Genomic DNA, 26,095 nt, shown 5'->3' on the forward strand with positions numbered 1-26,095 from the left:
AACATGATTTAACATGGACATCTCAACAAAGCCTCATTGCGTATATCTTTCTTACATCTTCTGGTGACAGCACTGACAGTGACAGCACTGTGAGTTGGTTATTATGCTGCTTCCTGGGAATGGATACTTGACACATACAGTGAAACTCTTTTGTTATTGAAAACTGGCTATTATTTTGCATTTGTTTTGGAAATGCTGTGCGATCCATCTTAATGGTATATCTGACAGAGGTTGAGGAGATACTACTGAGGCAATAAATAAGAGTAACACATATTTATCACTTAGAAGTGTTACACATGCTTTAAGATTTAAAGAAATTAAAGAAATTCAAAATGTGTCAATGTAATTTCACAGGTGCATTATATTGGATTCCCTCCCATACTGGCTGACTATGCTGTCAAATTTAGTTTTGATTGCATACTTCAGTGAATAAAAGCTGAATACTGAATTTAATCACAGAGTTCTGTGACACCCTCGAGGTATAAGTTTATTTTCAACTTTCAACAATCTTCATAACTGCTGTAGGAGAAAGAATTCATCATGCCTTTAATTTAATGTGACGGTGCATCTCTGTGTAAAACACACACACACACACACACACACACACACACACACACACACACACACACACACACACACACACACACAATACTGGTTCCAAAAATAGCAGAAGCTGTGTTGTTAGGCTAATTTGATCAGGTTTGATCATTGTACTGAGTAAGTAATAATAACAATTACCAAAATATATTAAATAAAAACAAACAAAACACACACACCCAAAACTAATAATATCTTAAAGTTAATGCAGTTATCATTCGTGATTTTAGGGACATTTAAGGTAACCCAGTGGTTTAAATGATGCTTCATTACTCATAAATGACAAACCTCTGTAAGTTGTTGTAGCTCAGTATTTACATACTGTCAGTGTACAATAGAACATATTCAGTGGCCCATTTTACATAATATTGCCTCAAACCATTTACTACCAGTCCCCTGGTATCTGCACAGTTAGCCAATGTGGTGTATCATGGTGAGCAGAATTTATCACACAGTGAGAAAATATGACATAATATTGATGAAACACTGGTGAGTTTGTGCTTGTGATTCGCCCAGGGCTACGACAGGAGAAGTTTGAAAAAGGGAGATGATTAAAGGGAAGCTATGCACTGTGGAGAACAGAGCAATCATCGGCAGGCCTGCTCTCTCCCTGCTGCCCTTGTTCCCCAGAGAGGCAGGCAGCCTAGAATGCAATGGGCCCAGAGTGTCTCATTAATGTATTGACAGATATGAAAAGTAGCAGAGCCTTTATGGCATGAGCATTAGTCCCTGAGAAATGTATGGAATTATTTTTCATAAAATCACTGACCTTTTTTTGTGAAAAATTCTAGTCTCGGCACTATAACTGCTGGTTGACTTGGCCTCTGATTTTCCTTTGAACAGGGACTGATTATCAACATGATGATGGCATATGGAAAAGCTAAAAACTGAACCATTAAAGTCAAATTATAATGAAATGATCGTTTTCGGCATGGGCAAATAAACTCTTCACCTCCAGACACTCCTCTCTCTACAGCATTCGTTCTTATTTAATTAACCATGTCTATTGTTTCTTAACTTGATTTGTTAATTTATTTGTGACTGCAAAATTGTGCTCAGCAGAGCAATGCAACTTCAAGATTCTTGTACAATTACAGAACCTTTAGTTGGGTGACCTTTCAACTTGTTGGGCATATTTGTTTAAGAATGTGACTGCATTTGCATCTAGCCCAGATCCACCTCCAGATGTGGTCTGGCTACAATGTATTCTGCAGGCATTTACAACTTGCATACTCACATTTAAATATCTGGTAGAAACAAGTTATAAATGCACAATGGATATTAAAGTCATCTTAAATATTACATAGATTGAACGGACTGAACAGACTCCTGACTGACTGCATACGGTATGGATTATGGATTATGATTATAAATTAATGGCATTTACAGTTGCATATGAAATGTACTGAGTTCATTTGATCCCTGACAGGATGAGAGATGTGTTCCATGCAACTTCAACCTTTTCACTGTTAATACATCACTGAAGATTGAGACAACATACAGTTATGTACATGTCGTTGTGAACAACAGGGCCCAGACTGATCAAACTGTGGAACAGTGGTAGAGGAGAGAGCCGCAGCTTTGAGAAACTCAGAAGAATATAGTAAGTCAACCTTTGAGTTGGGATTTTTTGTCACATGTTATGTTCCCATAGCTGCAGAATTTCCTCTGAGCTCCAGTTTGGGTTTCCTTTTTTTTTTCTTTCTTAAAATTCCCTCAAATTTCATGTGAAAATGTGCTAATGCAAACAAATCACACAGCCATTTGTAGAATAACAAACCACAAAAAATTGTTTCAAGAATGAGCTATTGTGCAGGCCTATGATAAAGCTGACTTGATTGGTTTTCTGTACATGTGATCAATCCGGAACAATCACACGATTGCTTGAGAGTTACTCTTAAGTTAGGTCTACACTCGCTGTCAGTAGCACTGAGTTGTTTGACAAATGTGATTTATTCTTCACTTTTGGTGTAGAGCTTTCTTAAATATATTTAAAATACTTTGGCTCAGAACTCACTTTTTAATACAGACCTCAGTTCTCCTTCTTAAAGCTTACTTTCAGCCACCTTGGACTGGGCTTTCAAAATGGTTCAATCCTTAGTTTCACATTGCACATATGCATGCATGAAATATGCCTCAATGTGTCCCAGAGAATAAATTGATCTGGTGAATTTTTAATACTGGTGACTATTTATTACTTCTATAACTCCTCTCTTATAATTTCCAGAAACCTGAGTTGTTTTCAACCCAGCTACCACAAATGCTGTTTCTTAATTCTGACTGTCTCCTTGACAACATTACTAGCGCTGCCTTTTGAATGACAACAGTGAACTGTGGCTGATAAGTATTCTATTGTTGTTGCACCTTTTGGCTTTATGTCTTTATCTCAAGACAGGACCAAGGTCATAAAGCTTTGGTGGACTGTGTGGCTGTAACCCCAGTTCTCTGATCCCGATTGAGATGTGTCGCAATGGGAGACGTCTCCTTGCATGTTCGTCAGACACCTATTTAATTATGCCCTTCCACCTGACACAAACTGATGGGAGTGTAACGATGGAGGACTCAGCTTCCTATGCATTTACAAGCACAGCTCCTTTCTCTCTCTCTCAAAAGGTGAGACTTTTCACTCATGCAATCAGATAACAACATTCATAGCCATAATACATCTGCTCTGGTAGATGTGGTGATTTGTGGTTACTGTGGTTACTGGTCACTGTAAGTGGGTTTTAATATAGTACAGATCCCAGAGGTCCATTCAAAACAAAGTGTGCAGTCTTGACTGTACATGAATACGCCTTGTAGTGTGCAAGATGAGAGACTCATCTGCATGGTTACACACCCACACAAACTGGCCTTTTTTAAAAACCCTTATTTAGATTCAGTGAGGTTGAATGCTCTTTTCAAGGACTGTCCTACTCCACAATTGCATACGTTGACAACTGGAGGCTGTCCAGTACGATTACAGTCTGATCTGTTAGCCATTGGGCAGCTCCACTGGAGCAGTTTGATGTTATAGGTGCCAACAGTAGTACTGACTGAGTTAACAGGATAAGAGAGGTGTGTCACCTTTCAGTGCTCTTCGGTCTGGAGATCCAATTGATGACGTACATGTGCACATCAGTGTTTCATTTTGTAAGAAACCTGCTGTTTTTGAGAGCTGTAATTTTGAGCCATTAACAGCTAGCACTTCTTTACATCTGAATTTGACATGCATATTTTCCTGTGCATCTCTTCATCATGTCCTCTACATTACAGATATGGAATTCACTGAATGTCTAACAATGACAGCAAGAAAAATAAAACACTATTGTATTTATTTATGATAAAGTTTAGGAATTAACACCTAATGTCGGTCTTGTCAGTTGTGAATGAAGTATTCAGATCTTACCAAGTAAAAGTAGCAATTTTACAATGAACAAATATACCATTACAAGTAAAAGTATAGTATCAAAATGTACATGTACAATGTAAAAGTACTCAATATGCAGGAAAACTCAGTCAGTAATTATTTTGGGTGGTCTTTACTGATACATTGACATTTAAGCAGCATTTTGGCTCATGAAGGTAGAGTAACTTTTAACTACTTTATAGTGGTGGGTAGATTCATCATAGAGCATCATATGTAAAATCTTATTCTAACTAGCAACTATTTTAAAAAAAACTTGAAAAAAGAGTTGAAGTATAAAGAGGGACAAAATGGAAATACTTGAATTACTTAAATATCACCTCCAGTAGTAGGACATATACATATAGTGTGCTTGGAGCAATAATTCCCCCAAAAAGTATAATTTCTACATTAAAATCCTTGAAAAGACATCTACTCCTTCTAACTCATTAAAAAACCCAGAATCTATGAATATGCAAGTCTCCTACTTCACCGAAAAGTTCATTGTCAGTGGATGTGCACTGGTGGCTTCAAGTTTCTACATCACACTTGTATAAGTTGCAAACTGGACCAGGCTTGAAATTAAACTATTTGTGATCCATTCATTCATTCATTCATGCTTTTAGGTCCCGCCCCTTAAAAATCTGATTTTCAGTGAGCACAGAGAAACTTTCCACTTTCAGCAGATGAATGTGAAAACATCCTTCTAGTGCCAAAATCTGCACATACATCAAGCTGCACTGTGAAGCTCCAACATCTGACTGTAGGAACAACAAGAAAAAAATATTTTTGATTCGATGGGGACATTAAATGCACTTGAGTAAGCCAAGAAAAGCCTGGCTGAATGGGAGTTGAAACTTCTCTAAAAATTTACTGTAATTTTTAAATTATTACTTTCCAGGAATATATCACTCTTATTACAGGATTTCTTGTCTAGCTTTAAAATTTGTTGTATAATGATGTTTAGTTTAACTTTCAAATGTTTTTCTTAGTTTATGTGGTAGTACAACATCAAATGGTTTTAATAGACTTTCTTTGAGGTTTTTCTGCAGAAAATAAACATATCCCAAAATGAATTTTACTGTTTACCTGGGAATAACAAAACATGAATTGCCATTAGATCCTGACTGATTCTGTCACTGTGTTGAAGATTGAAATAATTATTGAACTTTACCATTGAGTGCCATATGCATAAAAATGTGCAAAATGCTACAAATCTTGGTTTCCCAATCTTGGGAAATCCCATGTATCTCAATCCCTGGCATTCAACCCTAGCCCGCATTTACTCCACCCAAACCCCCTCTGTTTCCCTAACCGTCAATGAGCAGTTAACCTAATGCGTCCCTTTAAAGATCTGTGGGTGATGGACAATGAGTCAGTAGGTATAAGTAGATAGTGCTTCTGCATGCTGGCTCTTTTGAGACACTGCTTATGAACGCTTGAAAAAAAGAAGCTACTTTCACTGCTGTGTGGGCGCAAATAATGCAGATGCACATGTGCCTTTAGGTGACTGCCTATTATGAAAAATAGAATATATCAGACCGGAGTATCATGCTCAGAAATGGAAGTTACTGTCTCTCTAGCCTCATAAACAATAAACACAGCTGTTTGACAGAGAACATTTTGCTATGACAGCATGTTTGCTCTGATAAGTTGTTTATGTTTTGGTCTTTCATGTTTAAAATACAACACAAAGGCCACTATAGAAGCATGACTAGTGTGTAATGCGTAGGTGGTTATCTTGAAAAGAAACTGGTCATATTTAAAAAGTAAGAGAGGTTACTGACTTTCTATAATGACAACAAACAATCACAAATTAACCTTTTCAATTCATGTTGGTTTTTGTAGTTTCTCTGGAAATACATTATTAAACTTACATACACTTACATACAAATCTAGTCACATCAAACCTCCGTTTCCAGGTGGTACTGAAGAGATAATTTACATTTAAAGGTATATTTAGAATTTATCAGTTTATAGTTTTATAGCAATTCAATATTTACACCAAGTAAGTGCTAAGTTAAGTGCCACTCCTCACAGAGGGAATTGTTTAATGTAGGGTCAAACAATGTTCTAAACTATGATGCCACATGTGCACTTCCAGACTATTTATTTTAATGTGGTTTTAGAGAGTTATGTTAGAATCTGTGGAATCTACATAATTGCATGGCTTGGGCAAGAGTCTGTAGATACAACAACTCAGAGAATGGAACTGTGGACAGGCCCACTTTACTTCCATTAAGCTGTATCCAAAACAAGAATGTTTCAGTGGCTTGACATGTTCCTGGACCGAAACAAATATAATGCCAGGGTCAAGATTTTGGGAAAGGAGTGGTTGTCCTTTTTTTCCTGACAACTGACTTCACAAACCACACACGGATGTTTTATAGTCAGTGTTTCCTACCGAACATGGCAAAGAATGAGAGACAAAAAAGAAAAAAGGATTGTGTGCATGAATATTCAGTTTTACTTAATACAAGTTATCCATGGATGAATGAATAATTTATCCTAACATGAATATGTGCAGAGAATAAAAGTGATATCATAGTTTCCACCACACACCATAGGTACAAAAGAAGTTTGCACCTTTTATTCATTCGGTCACACTATTCACACTCGTACTCCTAATCAAAGTCACAGAAGGCTGCGGCCCGTGTATGGGCTAAAGCAAGGAAAAACCCTTGTCAGATCACTGGTCTCTCACTGTGCTAACAAACACAGACAGAGAATCACACAGTCACACCTAACAGCAGTTTATTGATCTGCATGGCATGGTTGTAGGAGTACCTCGAGAGAAAAAAAGAAAAGAAAAGACGTTGAAAACCAAGATTCAAGTGCAAAACGTTCTTGCTGTGAAGCAGCAATTCTAAACATTGATCCACCATGCTGCCACCTTTTTTTTACAGAGAGGGCTAGCCAAGAGGACAAGAGTCTCCCAACTACTGAAATGCACATTGGCGTGATTTGGATTTTGGCCGAAGGATATAACGCTCAGCAAACTGCTCTTGATCTAATGTAACAGTAAGAAAGGTGGCTTTGGGTTAAGTCCCACTACACTCGAAAATAGTTTTTGCTCCCAGATGTTTGACCTTCACTGTGCAGAATGATGTATGTGCAGAGTTTGACACTAGAGGCTGTTTTTGCATTCATCTGCTGTCATTCATTTGTATGTGATCATCTTAAATCTGAGTTTAAGACATGTACGTAAAAGCGTGATTTGTGACTCATCTGGCCAGTCACATTCCAGCAGGTGCCATTTAAAAAAGAAATGTGAGCAGTTCAACCAAGGGGTGATTTTTGTTGTTGTCTAAATCTATGTAGTATTTCACGAGAAAAAAACAAAGGTTAGGCAAAACCTAGAAAAATAAACACATAATCTTATCTTTATCTTGTTTACCCTTATGTGACCCCTCATACTTATTTTGTGACCTCAGGTTAGAAACCACTTGGGATGTTTTCAGGAGCAGTTTCCATGGAGAGTATTTTCTACAATATGTTGTGCAGTGTTTTTCTGTTTTCATGCAGGAGTTGGGAATTACTGTGGTAGGTTTAGACTAACCTTGGGGTGTATTCCTGAATGCATGCTGGATAGCCACGGGTGATTGTTGACTTGGGTTTCCAAAAATGTTTACTTTATCCAGCAGTACAAAAAACGTCTGACAGGGTGAGACGGGCAAAGAGACAAGAAAAGGGAATGGCAGGAGTAAATTATATCTGAACAGATGAAAAGGGAGCTGCAATTTGTTTACAAATATAGCTTTTCCATCGACTACGCAGTCACAATCATCAAGCACAGAAAACATTTATGTAAAATCTGAATATAATAAGAAGAAACAAGTGAAAACTGAATGTATGAAATTTAAACCATTTTGATGAAACTCAGATTTTATGAAAAACAAAAATACACATTTGCAAAAAGCGACTTAATCAATAATCAGACACACAACTGTATGTTCTTGTTTTGTCTCTTGTCTCTTACTGGGAGCATTTCATGAAGAGTACTTGTTGCAAGAAGACCTTGTTTAAGGTGCACTAACAACAGTGTCTCCTTGTAGCAGTCAACACAAGAACTTCAATCAAGCTTTTATAAATTCCAGATATTCCAGGCATTTCTGAAAAATTCAGTAAAACGTAAATGAGTCTTAGACATACACATTTATCAAAAAAAGCCTTGTATTCTGTCAAGAGAGTTTTCTGAATTCATCATGGATGATTGAGCTGGCCATGACTTGGGTCTCATTTATTAATAATCAGAGAAGAACATGTACCTAGCCTTGTACTTGCAGGTGATGACTTAATCAGTTAAAAAAGACGTGTTTTCTGAGGGTTACATAAAAAGGGGGTCCAATACTGGACTGAATTTACTGTATGGACAAGATGGAGAGCCAAATGATCAAAGGATTCATTTTTGACAAATATTGTTCCCTATAGGCTCTTTCTACAATCTAGTCTTGTTTGTGTCTTGCTGTCTGTTATTGTTTATATTACCGTGCTGATAAAATGTGAACCGTTTATTTCACAAGGGAGACAAAAAGGACCAATAAAACTACACTAAATTGAACTGCACCAAACTTGTAACAAATGTCAAATTAAAGGCTCCACCTCTTATCTATAATGCGCCTCTGAGCCTGACAGTCTGTTGTGCCTTTATCCCCTCTTTGGACTTTCAAATCTCCATTTCTCTCGGAGCTTTGAGGGTGTGTGCTCTGACAGAATGTCAGGCAATTAAACAGTCATGGCTCATTGAGCTGGAGGTGGGCCCGCTCCTCCAGGCTTCTCTATAGGCAACAGAAGAAATGAACGGCGGCACTCCCTGCCATCCCTCACACATTCTTTGACTCACAAACTTAGCGGTAAATCCAGACAAGAAGGTCTTATCAAAGGACACTTTAAACTATTGTCAACTTTCACAAGGCTGAGCAGTGTCACTGTCACGGGTAATGATCCTGTGCCAGAATGTAAAGGAGGACAGTGTGTGGGACAACAAAGATGTACTCACACAGGGAACCCAGCCATGTCTCTGCTGCAATATAAGCACATAAATGCTGCCACACTAATGACAGCAGGAGGCAGCTGCTAAACGAGACTAACATTTTTCATCTACACCTAGCGTACAGCACAGAGGCGAGAAAAAAAACAGTTTCAATTAAGACACCCACTGACAGAAAGGTAAAACAAAAGTCATGATTCTTTGCTGTATTTTTGGGATATTTCTCAGGTTTACCAAGCCTCCAAAGACCTGCTATTGGCAACAACTTACATTTGAAATTCTGTATTCTGTTGCATGCTGAATAAGAAAAGAGAACCTTCCCAACACAACAGTTGCAGACTGACACACCTGTCTTCACAGATACTGAACAAAATATTTGTTCAATAGCTGAGACCCTTTAACAAGAAATGACCAACATTCCTCTGGTGTACTGCTGCATTGCTACATTGAAGGGAAGAAGCAAGAACTAGCTTCATGAATAACAATGGCTAATAAATTGCTTTTCATAAAAGCCACCCACTGACCACCTGTCCAACTTTAACTCTAGAGAGCCACAAGGATACAATGGGTAGGGAGGGGAAACACATGTGATGCCTACTGCCGCTATTCAATTGATTATATACCAAACAAAAAAAAAAAGTGTCATGTGTCCTTTAACCGAATAAACAGGAACCGAATACACAGGAAATGTTTGCAACTAGCAAGCAGGTAAACCATCCATCTGACACTGCCGAACTAATGAAAATAATTGAATGGTAAAGGACCATTAAGTGGCATCTAGTGGTGAACCACATTAATACTGCTTGCCTCCCAAGTGTGTAGAAGAAACTTGCGAAAGGCCCTATTTATAGCCAGTGTTTAGTTTGTCTGTTCTGGGCTACTGTAAAAACATGACAGTTCAAGATAATGAACTCCATTGAAGAGGATCCGCTCTAAGGTAAAGAAAACACAGGGAATTTTATTTTTCAAGTGATTATACATTAATGAAAACCTACCTATGAATATTATAGATTCTCCTAAATGGAGAATGGGGGACCTTTAAATCATAAATTATAACAAATAGCTACTGACGAGCCCACACCATAAACAGCTCTTTGTTATCTCGGTGTAACACGGGATGTTGCCTTTGGTCATGTGTGTCTGTGTACATCCGAGGCTAATCTTGCATACCAACCTTGTCTCCTAGAAATTAAATTTGCATAATACTACATTTTTTCATAATTACGTTGTGGAGACAAAGTGCAGGACTGTCCAGACATAGGTGCTTCACCATCTGTTGTCTGGTGGAGACCTGCACTCTACTGGGTTCACTATTCTAGTTAGTTAATGAGACCATATAAACACAGGCTTCATTTGACCAACATGGCTTAACTGATTCTATCTAGTTCAGCAGCTTATGCTTCCTGACACACTGTACTACACCTTCTGTAAAAAATCCAAATGCAGTTTTCTCTCTTAAAGAATGTCTGCAGTTAACTTTTGATTGACAAGCCATTATTTTCAGCTGATTACTGCAAAGGTACTTCTTCCAAATTTGAAATTCCTTTAGTAAGATTATCTCATGTGTCAGCAGTCTGTGTTGATGCATCTATGCTGCAAGACCGAGAATAGCAACTTTTCTGCCTGCCACTATGGTAGCTGTTAGTGGCTGTGATGTCAACTACAGGACCTTTATAGAAATACATCTAACTTTCCACAAGTTAGAAATGTATATTGTAAATGTGAGGCTTGTATTTTCAGGTAAGCTGCAGGAGTGAGTTCACAGCAGATGTGTGGTAAGATATAACCTCAACCAACATAATTCTATGTTAGCTGAACAAACCCCATGCCACCCTTAAAGTAGTTCAATATTTCCACAAAATGACTCATCACAATGATGAAGGGTATTACTGAACATAACTTTTACCATCTTTAGAAGAGAATACTTGGTGCTGACTAATACTCTACCACGGTGGCTGATTAATTTACTGTCAGTTTTCATTTATGAGATTAAACAGTTGCTACTGTTATGGTACTCATATAACACACTTACTTGTTTCTTTTAAACTTGTTTTGAGTGGCAAAGGTGCAACATAATTGTTTAAGTTAAACCTTCAAAGCAGCTACAAAGTGTTTTTTAATTGGTCATAAAACAAAAATGTAATACTGATGCTTCTACAAGCATCAATATTACATTTCTAAGCTATACATGAGCAACTATTTTATCTCCTTTTTACACAGCTTTTTATGGCAATTTTGCCTTTGTTTGATATTATAAGAGAATAGAAAGACAGGAAAAACAGGAAGACAGCAGAGGTAATGAGAGGGAGTGATAACATGCAACAAAAAGGTTCACAACTTGAATCAAACCCAGAACGTTGCGGTTGCATCTTAACCACTCAACCACCAAGATGCCCCAGAGCTAATTATTTCATCACGTAACCTTAGCTCAGTGAGGTTAAGCTTCCCACATTTACAGATGCTGCACTGATTTAGCTTCTCTCTTTTTTTGCTGTTGCTTCAGTTTTTATTTAACACTTCTCACACTTTCACTCCACAGGAGGAGTACAAACTTGTCACCAAAAACAACAACAACACAGCTGGCTGTTTTATATTTATTTTTACAATATTGAAGTTATTATATATTAATAGATAGACTTTATATTTCTATTGAGAAGTCGGAGGTGTTATCACTGACTTTATAGTCTCAGTATTCTTTCCACAGTGCCTTTCAGATGTATGTGTGTGTGTGTGTGTGTGTGTGTGTGTGTGTGTGTGTGTGTGTGTGTGTGTGTGTGTGTGTATAAACTTGTATGTAAGAGGGGTCCTTGTTGTTTTGGTTTTAAAGCCTGCTACTTTTGCAGACGCAGCAGGCATCGGTTTTCAGTGAAACAGCTCTTAAATCCCACTATACACAACCTGCTCAGAACCAAACAGCAAGCCGACACAGTTAACATCTAACTGGTGCTTTTAGTGGCTAAAGAGCCAGATATTTCCCCCAGGAATTAGCTGAGACCAAAAAACTGAGCTGAAGCGGAGTGATTATTTGTTAAGTTACCTGAACAATAACTCCAAATGAAGGCTAATATTGCTCTGTATCTTCTGGAACTTTTTGCTAAGAAGTTCGCCATATTACTTAAAATGTTAGTGCTGAGTTTACAGATAGTTTTGGTTACCTTAAGTAGCCAAACAAAAATCCGTTAAAGGAGGATAAATGTATTAGGCTCTGATTAAATACAGCTTAATAAGCATGCATGTTAGTAATTTCTCTGACATGTCATATTCCAAAAACATTCAAACACTTACTGAGATTCCTAAATCTATGAAAAGTAGAGTTTTGGTTTGCCAAAAGACAAACCAAGCATTTTCTCTTTCTTTCCATGAACCAAGCAGCCCTTATTACAGCACATTAGAGAAATGTCACGATTCACAGCTTCCTGTGGCCACTATGATCAGCATGGACTCCTCTAGCACACGGATGTTGATAATAGAATTTTCTGCTCAGGTACACTAGGCTAGTTATCGTATGTCAAAAATAAGCTCCTGTCACTGAGCTCCATCTTGTGAGATTCTCCAAGCAGGCTAATTGCCCAGTTATTCATGAGCAGTCTGGAGCCCCCACTTCACTGTACAGCTAGAGCAGATGCTGGCTGCAACACTCTCCCACCAACTCTTCACAGCTCTCCCCTCTGCCAGCTCTGACGGAGCAGGTCACCTGCTGATTGGTTGGCTTCCTCAAGGAGTTGACTCTATTAGCTATGGCAATAAGGGTCCTGGACTGGGATGTGTCTAGAATAGATATGGTGGTTGACGAAGGTTCATGTTGGATCTCCAGAGAGGCATCCTGACTAGCTGAGGACACCATGGCATGTGTTCAGCAATCCCTGTCATGTTAGAAACTCGACTGTAAAATACCGTGTTTAATAGCGGATACTTTGATGCCATAATACACTACAGTGGCCATTAGGCCTAAAGAGCTCCTGCATTAGAACCCCTATTAAATGAAAGACAAAATGCTCCGTCATAGCAAATTCAATGAGAGCAGGTGACACCCATGTGAGATGAAAATGACACTCTGGCTGACACTTAGCACACCAAGTGCTGCATACCACTGGGATTTACAGGTCACAATGCTAGTTTACTGTAAATCTCTAATGATTTTAAGGCAATCCTATGCATCCCGCAACCACACAATATTGAAAACATAATTTTTGCTTGCAGTCACAATGCATAAAACAGTCACTGACAATAGACCCAGCAAAAACAACTGAAATGAGGATAAAATTTTGAACCTTACACTGTGTTGCATCGCATTCCAAACAATCCTCTGGTTTGCAGCATAAAGGCAGGGAAACAGAAAGTCTTAATTAATTCAGTGTAGGTGGAAGAAATCGTTGATGGACACAGAAAGCTAAAAAGGCAACTGCTGCATATAAGACATCAAAAATGTGTGCAGAATTAATTAGATTGCGCAAAAACATAATTAGTATTGAATACAACAAATAAGTCAGTTATTGTTGTGGGATTCCAAGAGCCAGATGGCAAGCAACTGCTGTTTTTCAAATTATGTATTCATTAAGTAAATAACCTATTATTAACCCAACACAAAGCACTTGATTTAACATGTTTTAAACACTGTGGGTGAGGCTGCCGTTCCACTAAAAAGATTTAATAACTTTCGTACTTTTCAAGGGTCAATAACGCACAAAATACATTTTTGCTTTCTGACTGAAATAGCTAAACAGCGACATAACTGATTTGAAAAGATTCACACTGAAAAGGGCTAGAGGGGAGAAAGGAAGGGCACTGTGGCTGCAAAGGTAATCCATGATGAGAACTGTCTCTCAGCTGAATTGGTCTGTCAGCTCCGTGTTAACCTTTACCCTGATGCAGCATTTTAGGTTTCAAGGTTGTTTGAGATGGAAATCCATGTATCAAGAATCAGTCCGACAAACATACAGCTAATCTGATAGAAAATAAAGGTGTGCTTTACAGCAAACAATTGATATGGTCAGCCTCACAAAATCTATCCATCAATTCTTTCATCCCTTTCTTTTCTGTTTACCAAGCACACAGAGATGAGAAGGGCACCGAATGCAGTGCACCACACCTTCCACTGCCCTCTTGGGGTAAAGCTGTTGATTCGTTAACAAACACAAATCGATAGAGGGGCCTGAATGGAGGACAAGTACAAAGAATTAATTTCCGGCTCTAGGGGCTTACGATGGCAAATCACCAGCTTTAATCAACAGTGTCAAGTCAGAAAGACAAATGATGTTTACACTGAAGCAGTGTCTCGCCTGAAAACAGCAGCACTGGCTCTGTCTCCTTACCAGTCTGTCTAGGCTTGTGCCAGCTGCAGTGGTAGGCCGCTCCTCTGGGCTGTACGGCCTGAAGCGAGCGTTGAACACATCCGAAACACCACGGGCAGACCTAGTCATTCCTGCGGGTTTTGGCTGGCCACAACCTTGAAAAACCTGCAATTACAAAAACATGGGCACCCAATTGTCAGGGGTGGAAATTACTTTGGATGCAGAAAATAAGGAAAACATGCTGTTTTGTTAAGGTCTTGTGAAGCATTCATCCCACATTACCAGCGTGACAGTGCCCTTCGTCAAGTTGAGGTAACCACGTTGATAGGTGATTCAACTAGGAGCTGTGACCGATGCTATTTAAGATGACAGAGTTACGTTTTTACGGGCTTCTGGGAAACTACCACATATACTTAAACCATAAACAAAACTGCATCTGTTGCATGGGAAAGCCAACAGTGCATTTAGCTTTGAATGAGAACTGGCATCCAAAAGTGTGTAGGCAGAAAAAATTCTTCACAACCACCTACATTTTTTTTTCTTTCTGACTCCAATTTTGTGGGGAAAGAAAAATGCAGTAAAAGACAGGAAACACATTAACTACTGTTAGTTGAACTAAGATTATCTGACCAAATTGAAACATATAATTCAAATACAAGACCTAAACTTGGACATAATTAGAACGTGTTGTATTACACACCTTAGACACAGCCCAGTATGACTTAAAGCAAGCTCCCCTGCTAAGTTTATCTTCAGTTTGTAAAAAAAAAAGTTTAACTTTAACAACCTGTCTGTGGTGTTTCTTTTGTTCTCTGGGGAATAAACCTAATTGACATACCCTGTAGGAAACCTGGGCACTGTTATCTTGCATATTCATGATGGCCTCTGAAATCTTGACATCAATGGGCTCCATGACAGATTCAATGTTGAAAGGTCCCTCCAGCCTCTGTGCCACCAGCAGCATGGCATCTGTCATAACAGAGGAAAAAAAGGTGGGGTATTGGGAGGAGGAGAGCAGATTCAGTTAAAAAAACTATTTTCACTGGCATCTAAATGGTCATTTGCTAACATACAAAAATAACCTTGTTTTTTAAGCACTCCATGCAGTGATTTTAATCTCACCTGGAAAATGACTGCATCGGAAAGTACCTGAATGTCTTTATGTTCGGTCAGTATTTTAATAAAGATGCATTATGTCACCAGAATACATGCTTAGTGACACATTACTGTCATGTGTGGCAGGATCCAAAGGTTCCACTCATGTCCTTGGAAACATTTTTATTGTGTTGCTACTCAGTGCAGTCATGTACATTAGTGTTCCTATATTTGCTTTTTGCTTTTTTATATTTGCATTTGTATTTTCTTCTTGTACTGCTAGTGTTTTGTATAATTGCTTGCATTTTGTTTATGTGTGTTCTCTGTATTTGAAGTGCGTTCCAAAATGTAATGCATATGTTGTCAAATTGGTGAATGTTTTCCTTATTTATTTCTGTTTTCTCTTGTTGCTTGCGTTTTCTTAAGCTGGAGAGCACCAGGCTCTGTCAGCTTGCACAGAAAGTAAAGAATAAATCAATAAAAATAAGCAAATAAAAGTCGATTCCACAGACAACCAAAGAAAGAGCGTATTGCTATACTGCAGACATCTATCTATTTAAATCTTGTTAAATACTAAAAATGGTACCTGCTCAATTAATACTAAAACAATTAGTGGATCAAAATTGGTTCCAGGTTCTCATTTGCTGTAATCTAAAAAACTAGAAGATGTCACTTTGGTCTCTGGGAAATTGTTATGGTAATTTTTCACTTTTTTCTGTCATTTAAACAATGTTGTACATTACATACATTAAAACAAACAAATAATGAAAATAATTGTTAGCTTCTTATGCAACGTTTTACCAAAGGTCATAGTTTCAAACAGCAAACTATTGTGTCTTGCCTTCTGATTACTACACAGTATTGTCAATTACCTCTGCCTTCTCCTCACAGTCCACCAACACACACTTTTGAAGCATGGATGCTTCTTGGGGCAAATTCAATTTTTATGTAGATCAACTCAATCAAGTCAACAAAATTTGGTTATGCTGCATGCAACAAAAAGCGCTGATGACTCATTGATTTAATAGAACTTTTGAAAGCCAAGCATTTATGTACATCCGCTTCAGGAAATGAATACATAAGGTCAGAGCTCATTAATATCCTTGTGTGGACACAAGCCAGAAGGCCTTGTTGAACACAAGACACTTGCCATTACCACCTCCACAGTCCATTTGTCTTCATCAAGTTCAATTAACACCTCTGATTGTTTTATAAAAAGATGGTGCATTCAAAATATTTAATATTGTGGTGGTGCCGATGGTTAGGCAACAGCTGTTGTCCTTTAGAGGCTAAGTGAGTTAATTGATATTGCCATGAAACGATGCTTAAGTGCTCTCAGCCCTAATGTGTCTCTGTAATGGCAGCTCTGCGTTTGAATGGCGTGCCACAGGGAGTTGGACATCACCAAACCACTAACTCATAACTGAGTAAGTCCCAGATCTGGAGACAGTACTTAGGCAGTCTGTCAGGAGAGGTTTCTCCTACCACAGACCTCCCAGGACAAGACCTCACCAGCAGGCTGTCATAATGACTCTTCAATTACCTCCTTACTAAATAAGGTCATCCTGTCATTTGGAGACTAGAAACAATGGATGTGTTCATGCCTCTTACTTCCTTAACAATTTATTTAATCTGCACTAAAATGCAGTGAGCAGTGTGTAGTTTTTTTGAAGAATATTTTATATATTTCTTTTGGCTTACTGCTCCCACCACCTCACCCATCACAAGATAATGTATTCCAAAACTGTGAAGGCAGATAATATTCCAGAGAATAGATCAAACAGCAGTGACTGAAACAGTGTAAAAATCATATATATGAAAACACTGGGCCTTAATTGATAAAGAAACGAATACTCTGTAAAAGGTGGCTAAAGACTTACAGGGAAAATAGGAGACAGATACTGAATGTGAAAAGAAAAAAAGAAAATTACACTCCATTTCTTTGATAGCAGACCTGTCCAGCTATTCATTCTTCTGGGACCTGGGATCACTAATGGCAGAGGAAAAGAGCTAAGAAACATTAGCTCAGCTCTGGTTCCATTTCCTTTCCAATTATGTCGAGGTTTGAGCCTTTGAAGAGCTCTTCTGTTTGTTTACAATGTGGATTGCAAATAGCCTGTGATGCTTGCTGAGATTTTAATATACAGGCTATATCAGTGGCAAATGGTTTTCTGCAGTAGCACTTTAATCGCACCACTGTGCAACCATATGGTCCATGAGTAGATGACACCTGCAACAATCAAAAAAACAAAAAAAGATTTGCTACTTAGCTTTGATGCTGATCGGTTGCTATAATGTATATCTTGATAATAAACTGCAATTAAGACAGAATTACTTTCTTTTTTTGAAAATAATTTGAATTTGGCATTGCCATACAGATTGCCACTTAATCTGTTTATGATGCAAATTAATTCAACTGCCTCAGGTATGTCTGCTTACTTTATGACAAACACACACACACAAATATATCTAAATAGAAACGCAAGCTTGAAAATAAAGTGCAAATACTAAAAATTTAGGTCAAGGGAGCCAACTGGGAACAACTCATATTTCATAATAAGAGAAAAGAAGAGTGCCTCTAGCATCAGAGTTGATGGCAATCTTTCCCAACAGTGGTGACTTATCTGCAACTTATCAGATGGGCTCTACAAACAGAAGGAGCTGGGATCTTTGTCTTCATATATAACTGAGGAAGAGCAGACAGAGGAGAGGGAGAGAGAGAGAGAGAGAGAAAGAATGGAGACAGAATAGAGGAGAACGTGAAGTGGTGCTGATTGGGTTGAGTCAGGCCAGGGTACGGCTTTGTCCCAGAGGAAGAGGGGCTCCTGCACTGCACGTGGAAAAACTCTACCTACATGGAGAATTAATGACTCTCATTTATGAGGAGTGCATGAAGTCCAGTCCACTGTGGCATGGCTGCCACTCTGAGCCAAATTTTCCCTGCATCACTTTTGCAGCAGCGAGATAGGCCACTGGCCAGCCGGAGGAAATCTTTTTATCGTCACAACACAGCCATGCAAATAGACGCATCTTGTCCTGTTCTGTGCTGAGAGGTTTTAGAAGGCTGTGCCTCACTGGATATAGACATGTGAAACTAAAAGACACCACTGCCGTGAAACGACAGTGTGATTCAAATATTTAGTTTCATATTGGAGGTTAATGTTTCCGTTTGTGATGTGAAACATGCTTATTTGCGCTGTCTTGCTAAACAGCTAAAAAAAATCTGAGGAGGTAATATTACTCTGGGCTCTGCCTCTTTATCGAGATTGATGTCCACTTAAATTCAGGCTATGTCAGCCAGCGGCAACCTCCAGCAGACAAGGACAAATAAGGAAAGTGAACAGGCCCATCTATGGCTCTTTGCCTGGGAAGAGCTTCACCGAATGAAAAATTGCTCTAGTGTAATTTGGATTCTGTAAAGCATAGCTCATCTGTGGTTCAGTCAACCAACTAATGGTGCTATATGAAACGGTATAAAAATGGAAAAGAAAAAAATGCATGTTGTTCCTTGGTCCTGATCAAAAAAGTCCTTGAACATACACGTACTGTACTCTGTGCAGAGACAGACAGACACACACACACACACACACACACACACACACACACACACACACACACTATATGTGTACACATTTCCACATACTGTATTTTTTTTTAAAAAGCGTTCATTTTTAAAGTATTAACAGTAATAAAATAGGGACGATACAACCAGACCATCAAGAATTTCATTTTCCTACAAAACCTTAAAAGCTTTTTCAAAATGACAATTTCTTCTTTTGTGAAAACCTCATAGAAACTGAATTTCTCCATAACTGTCACAGACAGGCTGGTGGTGATGCTCATCTTTCTTGTCAACCTCTAGTGACTTGCTAAGGACAGTGAAAAGGTCAACATACTGTACATCAAAAGTATCCTCAGCTAATACAAGGATTACAAAGAGCGTATCAACAGCACACAACAAGAAGAGTTTTTTTTCTATAAATTGTGGAGCTTAAAGTCTGGGAGACAATGTGATATTCAGTAGATTTGCAGTCCTGTATGCAAAGCAACTATTGAGGAGTGGGATGCACGCTGAACCTAACGCTGAAAAACTGAAATTTATTAAAGAATTTAAAGATACTAATAATAATAACAATAACAATGAGGTGTGGAAGTCAGGATCAGCGGTCTGTGAGAGTGCATGAGTACAGTGGTTAATGTGTGGTGCATGTTGTCAGTGCGAAGCAAAATTAAGGCAATGCAAAGAAACAAAGAACAGAGCTTGGTGAGTGGCGTTTGGGCAGACGGGCTTTAGTAGCTGGGAACACTGGTCAGGTGTTCCCAGTTACCTTGATGCATCAAGACACACAACACACACAGTACACAGCACATAGGACCAAGGCTCTGGAGCAGGGTATGCTTCAGGACATGTCTACCTTGTGACTGACTCATTCTCAGTGAGTCTGTCCAGCACACCGCATAACATTCAGATCAAACTGTCAAACTAGGCAGTGCTGATCAAATTTCATATTTGATAAAGATTCTGTTACAGCATTGCCTATTTCTCGCCTCAAATTCTTCCAGAAACATATTTTAGTATACTGTTTATCTGTAATATGAGAAAGTGTGTGACCTGGAGAGCCACCGCTGTTTCCTGCTACAGACGAGTTTGAAACCAAGCACAGCCCAACTTGCAGTATGTCACAGCTGCTGGTTGCAAAAAACACCAATGGCCATAATGTCAAACTCAAGGCTTCAAAACGGCACCCCACATACTAATGGGTGATGTCACGGAAGGTTCAAGCTTCCTGACAGAGCTCCTCTGCTCCGCTGTGGAAATATCCTTACCCTAAAAATCTAACAATATTGACAGATTCCCATTTAACACATCCTGCTCTGTTGTACCATAATACAAGAAAGAGCCTGTTTGGAAAATGGCGAGAGAGGAGAGATGTTGCCTATAGGAACCCTGAGAATGGAGCTTATTGCTGAAGATGCAGTCTATTGAGGCAGTTTTACTGTTTTTACCATAACAGCTTAGAGATAGCAATACAGGTCTGTCAGTCAGTCAACCACTAACTATCTCAGACGGATTGTCATGAAATTCTCTACAGACACATTTTCATCTATTGCCATTTCTATTGTTTCAATACTTTGGTTTATGCCTAAATAGCTGCAAGACATTCCATCAGCCTGAGCTATTCTGAACTGTGTTTAGTACTAATTAGAAAATGTTAGCATGCTAAGAGTCTAAATTATCTGTTAAACCTCAGCATGTCAGGATTGTCATTGCAAGCATGTTAGTATGGCAATGTTAGCATTTAGCTCAGTACAGTAAGTAAAAGTTCAAAGAGCTGACACTATCACTGTAGTCTCTTTTAAATAAAGCATGACACACTCATCATAATTCTTTTTCCATTATTACTCTACAGATATGCTATGGACTGATAACAGCACACTGAACATGCAAGGCTACTAACGTGAAAGCCATAGCTGGAGCAGCGCCGATACTGTACTTCACTGCTAATAAAACCAATCCAATAATGAGGGATTCACAAGCAGATCGTGTTACTAATGGGGTTGGAGATGTCATGGAATTTCTGTCTATGGATGCTGACAGGAGTGTTTCAACTATTTTGCCCACAAATAATGAAGAAGCCCTTCCCCCAGTCACCCTCCTCGCTTGCACTTTGTAAAAGCAACATGTTCTGGACAAGCTCAACAGGAAAGACAAAAGAGCAGCTCAGAGCAAAGACAATAATAGGCCTCGCTGCTCATAAATACACCAGAGAGAATCATTTTCTCTCTCTTCACAAAATTTCTCTCTTTCTGCAGATTTGTAATTGCACAGGTGGGAAGTGAATCTGTAATTAGATCCACTCAACCACATCTTTGTGTAGCTGTGAGTGATTAGGAACGCAAAGAACTATAAAACAAAATGGAAATTAATGTTTTCGCTACAGATGCCTTTGCACATAAAACAGAGAAAGAGCACAATGTTCACCCGGCGCTGGCTTATGAAGGAGCGCAATATGTTCTACAATATTTTTCAGTTCTGCAGTTTTGAGAAAAACTAGATGGTGTTGTTTATTCCAAGAATCAGATCAAACTAGGCAGCAAAAAAACAACACTGCAAGTTTTTTCAACCAACAGGTTGAACTGCTTTAAGGCACAGTCTCCACTGCAGAAGCTTAGTACCAAGGAAGTAGGAAGATCTTAAAGTTTTAACTTTATTGTGTAATTGTTTTTGTAAGGAATTACTTCATGGTCAGTATGAACAAGAAAAATCATAATGCAGACTGCAGCACTAGTACTAGACTGGACAGATATTGTCCGCTTCTTGAGGGCAGCAGAAACAAGTTGCGAACAGAAGATTGACATATTATCACTTTTTAAGTTAAAAAGGCAAAACTTGTTGCTTATTTACACATCCAGCAGCTACGAAGCAACATTAACATTCATGTGGAGTCATGTCTCAAGCGACCCCTTTCATATTATCATTTGGATCGAATGTTAATATGAAAAGGGTCTGGGCTTGTAATGATTGCTATTATACAAATATCGTTTATAGCCAAATTTCTGAAGGATTTTTTTTACCTTTATTGGATAGAAACAGCTGAGGAGAGATGGGGAAGGGGGAGAGAAATGGGATGACATGCAGAAAAGGGCCCTGGCCACTGCAGTAAGGACTCAGCCTTAAATGGTGCATGCGCTCTACTAGGTGAGCTACCAGGATACTCTGTTTACAGCCACTTTAAGAAAAATTGCACTTACTTCTCGGCATTTTTTAGTAAGCCTTATTGTTCTCACTCCTGACACTCAAGACTCATTTTCATTATGTTTTAGGAAGAATTCATTTATAATTTCAAGGTTTTATATCTTAAATTGTGCTGAACAAGAACAATAATCTATTCAAAAACCTTTAAAATTTTTAAAGTTTTAATATATCAAGATTTTATAAATTAGATTTTGTATTTGATACAATCAAATTCTGCTAGTTTATAGAGGGAGATGTTTTGCAGTGCAGATCTGTATTTTCTGCCCATGGGTGGTGAAACAAGCCACAAAGATTAGACAGTGCAAATAACCATTATAAATCCATTTAACTCTAAAGGTGTGGGTAAAATGGCTTTTAGGCACAGCTGTTCTAAGTTACTGCTGTTCAAAAGCAGAGGATGCAGCTGGTTTTACTTGACACTAATTTTCTTTTGACATTACCCCACAAGGTGAAGACAATGATGACCAATTGTAAGAAATCTACATGTTCAATTAAACTGCAGTCCTTTATCTGTGGGTGTTGAAAGTTTGGGGAACTTAAATGCCAACTAATAATATATATTATTATTTATTTTTATTTTTAAATATATATAATGTAGCTGCATTTTGCTGCTTGTGAGAGTAAAAACTCTCTGATTTCACTTATGACTGATTCATTGAGTGATTTGGAGACAGCTGTTAAAATGTCCTTCATAACATAAAAACTTTCCTCAACAGGGCCTTCTTGTACCCAGAGTCACTTCTACACAGGGACATGGTTCTGTCTATTTCAGTGCCCTGGTGTCTGAAGGCCCCCACCTGCTCCACCACCTGCCCTTTCAATTCAAGGGGTTCAAACAGTGGGTGGGCAGCATTACCAGATGTTAGTCTAATCCCACAACACAGTTCTTTGGTCATTTAAGATGTTTGCCTCTAAAGAGCTCTCATCAATGAGGGTGATCAGAGAGCACACACTAGCAATATGCTGACAAGGAATTCATCAGTCAGATAGGCCACCTGGGCCATGTCGTAAAGTGTCAGTTTGTCAGTGTTACAGTTGATGTTGTCTGGGGGGGGGTAGGGGGGCGCTTTCATTGCCTTTAATTGATAGTGACAGCTTAAGAGTGACAGGAAAGAGAGAGGGGATGACATGCAGCAAAGCCCCACAGGTTGGATTTGAACCCATGGCCGGTGCAGCAAGGACTCAAGGGGTGCCAGCTCTACCAGGTGACCTACCAGGGTGCCTCTTGCAAAAAGTTTTTTATCCATAGAACCAGCTTTATTTTGACCTGTAGACCAGAGGTGGTCAAGTAAAGTGTGTATGTTCACTGTATTAAAAGCTGAGAAGAATTCCAGAAATAGAGTCCAGTCCAAACTTTTGGTCGCAGTATCCAGTAGTAGGCAGGCTTCCTCAGCCCCTCACTTTGCTTTATTGCTAGTGGAAAGTTGGTCACACACCACACACTCCATGCATTTAAATACTACAGATGTTAGCGCTACTGGTCGGTAATGATTTAGCGCCTTGACTTTTTTGGTACAGGTATAATGGCGGACTATGTCCATATCTGAGCAGCTAAAAGAGTTGGGTCATTATATCCCCTAGTTCAGTGGCACATTCTTTAAGCACTCTGCCTTCAAGTGTGTCTGGGCCCAGGGTTTTGCATGGGCTTACACAGTCAGATGTGTTATTAGATGCAAGGTCTGTCTGACTGTCTGATGATGTAAATCATTGATACAATGTGCTGTGACCAAAAGTGCCATCAAGGTATATTATTCTTTTAAATTCACTATCTTTTCTGTCATCTTTAATAAGAAAAACAAAGACAGAGGTAATTTAATTGTTTTCACTGCACCCCTCAATGCAGCACCTGCAGCCGAGGTGCAGCTGTCTTTATTTGTGCTTACGAAGATAACTGCCATATAACATTTATTTCTCTAATTCATAACTTTTTATATGTATGTATTATTATAAGTATATAATATGAACTTTAACTTAAATAACATTTTCGATGGAGGACTTTTACTTGTAAGGGATTATTTTTACAGTGTGATATTAGTACTTATGTAAGGGATCTTAATACTTCTTCCATAGCTAATTATTTTATAGGTGTCTGTTGTCACTTGTTAATCAGTGGCTATCACTGCAACTGTAGTTCCACAAGCAATTATATTACATAAAAACTGAAGAGGGATAATTTTTTGCTTTCAATGCACTTGCTCTCTCAATCGCCCACTCATACGCTGTTGTCTAACTCTTCCTTTGTCAGATCAGTCCGAGAGTCAGTTGAATCTATTTTAAAAAAATGTAACACTGAATTATATTCCTGTGCTTAATAGAAACACCTGGTCACTAAAGCCGAGTACTGTCTGAACCTCATTCAGAGGAGAGTCACTAAGCCAGGATGATGAACATTGACCCATTCAGATTGGCTGCCAATGCACATTGAACTGTGTTAGTGTGAAAGGAGTATTAGCTGGCCTTAATTATGGTCAAGTGTATGGATGCCAGATTATATGGATTCATGCTGGTAATAGCACAGAATTCAAAATCCTTCAGCCTCCTTGTGAGCAGAAAATATTTTGATCTATTCGTGTGGTCTGACTTTCAGCCATGGGCTGTCCACTGACAGTGTGTTAGAGAAGGTTTTTCTACTCTATATTTTATTCATGAGGAATTTTTCACAAAGGAAAGGATATGTTGCTAGCTTGAATTTTCATAAACAGTGAGGTTGTGGCTGGCTCCAGTTACCAAGTGAAACAAATCATCTAATTAAAAAGAAATGAGCAGATAGAATAGATGCAGATCACTTCCAATGTGGTGACACGTCTCTCAAGAGAGAACAACAACAATCCGTAAACACCAGTGCAACAAGATTGCAAATAAAGCTGTGGCACAGTCAACCAGTTCACTTATGAATTACTTTGAGCCAACCGCAAGTCTGACTGCGAATATTGTGACGGTGCGGGAGGAAAAGCTCCATCATAGGTGTCGACTACCTGTCAACACAAACAAATGATAATGACATGTGGGGTGTAAACTGCAGTGCACAATATTCATCACCAGAGCAGGCAACTGATATTAAAACGACCTAAAAGGAAGAAGACATCTGGACAGACAGCCTGATAAATAACATCAAAAATGGTTAAAAACAGCCTGCTTCAGAACACTCTTCAATAAAAAGAATATCCAACCGGAAGAGCTTTTAAACAACACAAAGACAAGTAAACACTGTCAAAGTGATCATCTTAAAACAGATATTCAGTGATTTATGCAGAAAGCATAATGCTCCATATATCCCAGAGGACTTGACGTGTGGGTCCTGATTATGTTCAGTGTGGAGTTCTCAGGTGCAATAAACAGACTGACAGCTGTTCATCAGTCGCTCCATGCTTCAACTAATTAATGTAATTAAAACCTAATCCAACTCTTAATCTCATCGAATTGCACATGCACTGCTTCTTTAAATGCATGTTTTTAACGATAGGCAGCAAAGCACTTACTGCAAATTGATTTCTGAATTAAATTCTGGTATTTTCGCAATTTATTAGAAGAATGCATACTATATACTGCTTAAAAACATACTTTAATTAGCATCTGTTTTGCCCTGCGCAAGTCTTGTCTTTAGGAGCAGAATGGGGAGAGGTCAGCAAGGATTTGTCCTCCAGTGGGAACAAATGGATTAGAGACTGGCTACTCAGCAGAGCCTGTTTAATCTACTGTATGATTTATTCAGATTTGATTTATTCAGCGCAACATTAAGGAAGAAATACAGATTACAGACTGACACTCTGTTTAGTTTTTAGGTATCATAGCTTCTGCATGAACAAATATTTAGTTACACCACTGAGCAAAAGCGTTTCACATCAACAATAATAATCAGATGACATTCTGGAACTAAAGCTGTATTACTTCCAGGAACAGCACCTTTCTAAATTAATCTGAAATGACGATGGGAGACCAGTGTACTCACAACTGACATTGGCCTTTTGAAGCCTAGAGTC

The 26,095-nt window shown here is 38.6% G+C and overlaps 1 protein-coding gene across 2 annotated transcripts in view; it reads right to left on the reverse strand.

The window, feature by feature from the left end:
- Positions 1-26,095, reverse strand: part of gpc6b (glypican 6b) — an 83,138-nt gene that overhangs the window by 11,796 nt on the left and 45,247 nt on the right. Inside the window, exons 5-7 of one of the 2 annotated variants that reach the window (XM_051404993.1) lie at positions 15,102-15,232; positions 14,285-14,428; positions 13,249-13,278 (exon numbers count right to left, since the gene is read on the reverse strand). In XM_051404993.1, the coding sequence (XP_051260953.1) occupies positions 13,249-13,278; positions 14,285-14,428; positions 15,102-15,232 (305 nt within the window). The remainder of the gene's footprint in view (positions 1-13,248; positions 13,279-14,284; positions 14,429-15,101; positions 15,233-26,095) is intronic. The other variant, XM_051404994.1, reaches the window with a different exon arrangement.

This window comes from Dicentrarchus labrax, unplaced genomic scaffold (genome assembly GCF_905237075.1).
Source record: "Dicentrarchus labrax unplaced genomic scaffold, dlabrax2021, whole genome shotgun sequence".
Taxonomy (NCBI): domain Eukaryota; kingdom Metazoa; phylum Chordata; class Actinopteri; family Moronidae; genus Dicentrarchus; species Dicentrarchus labrax.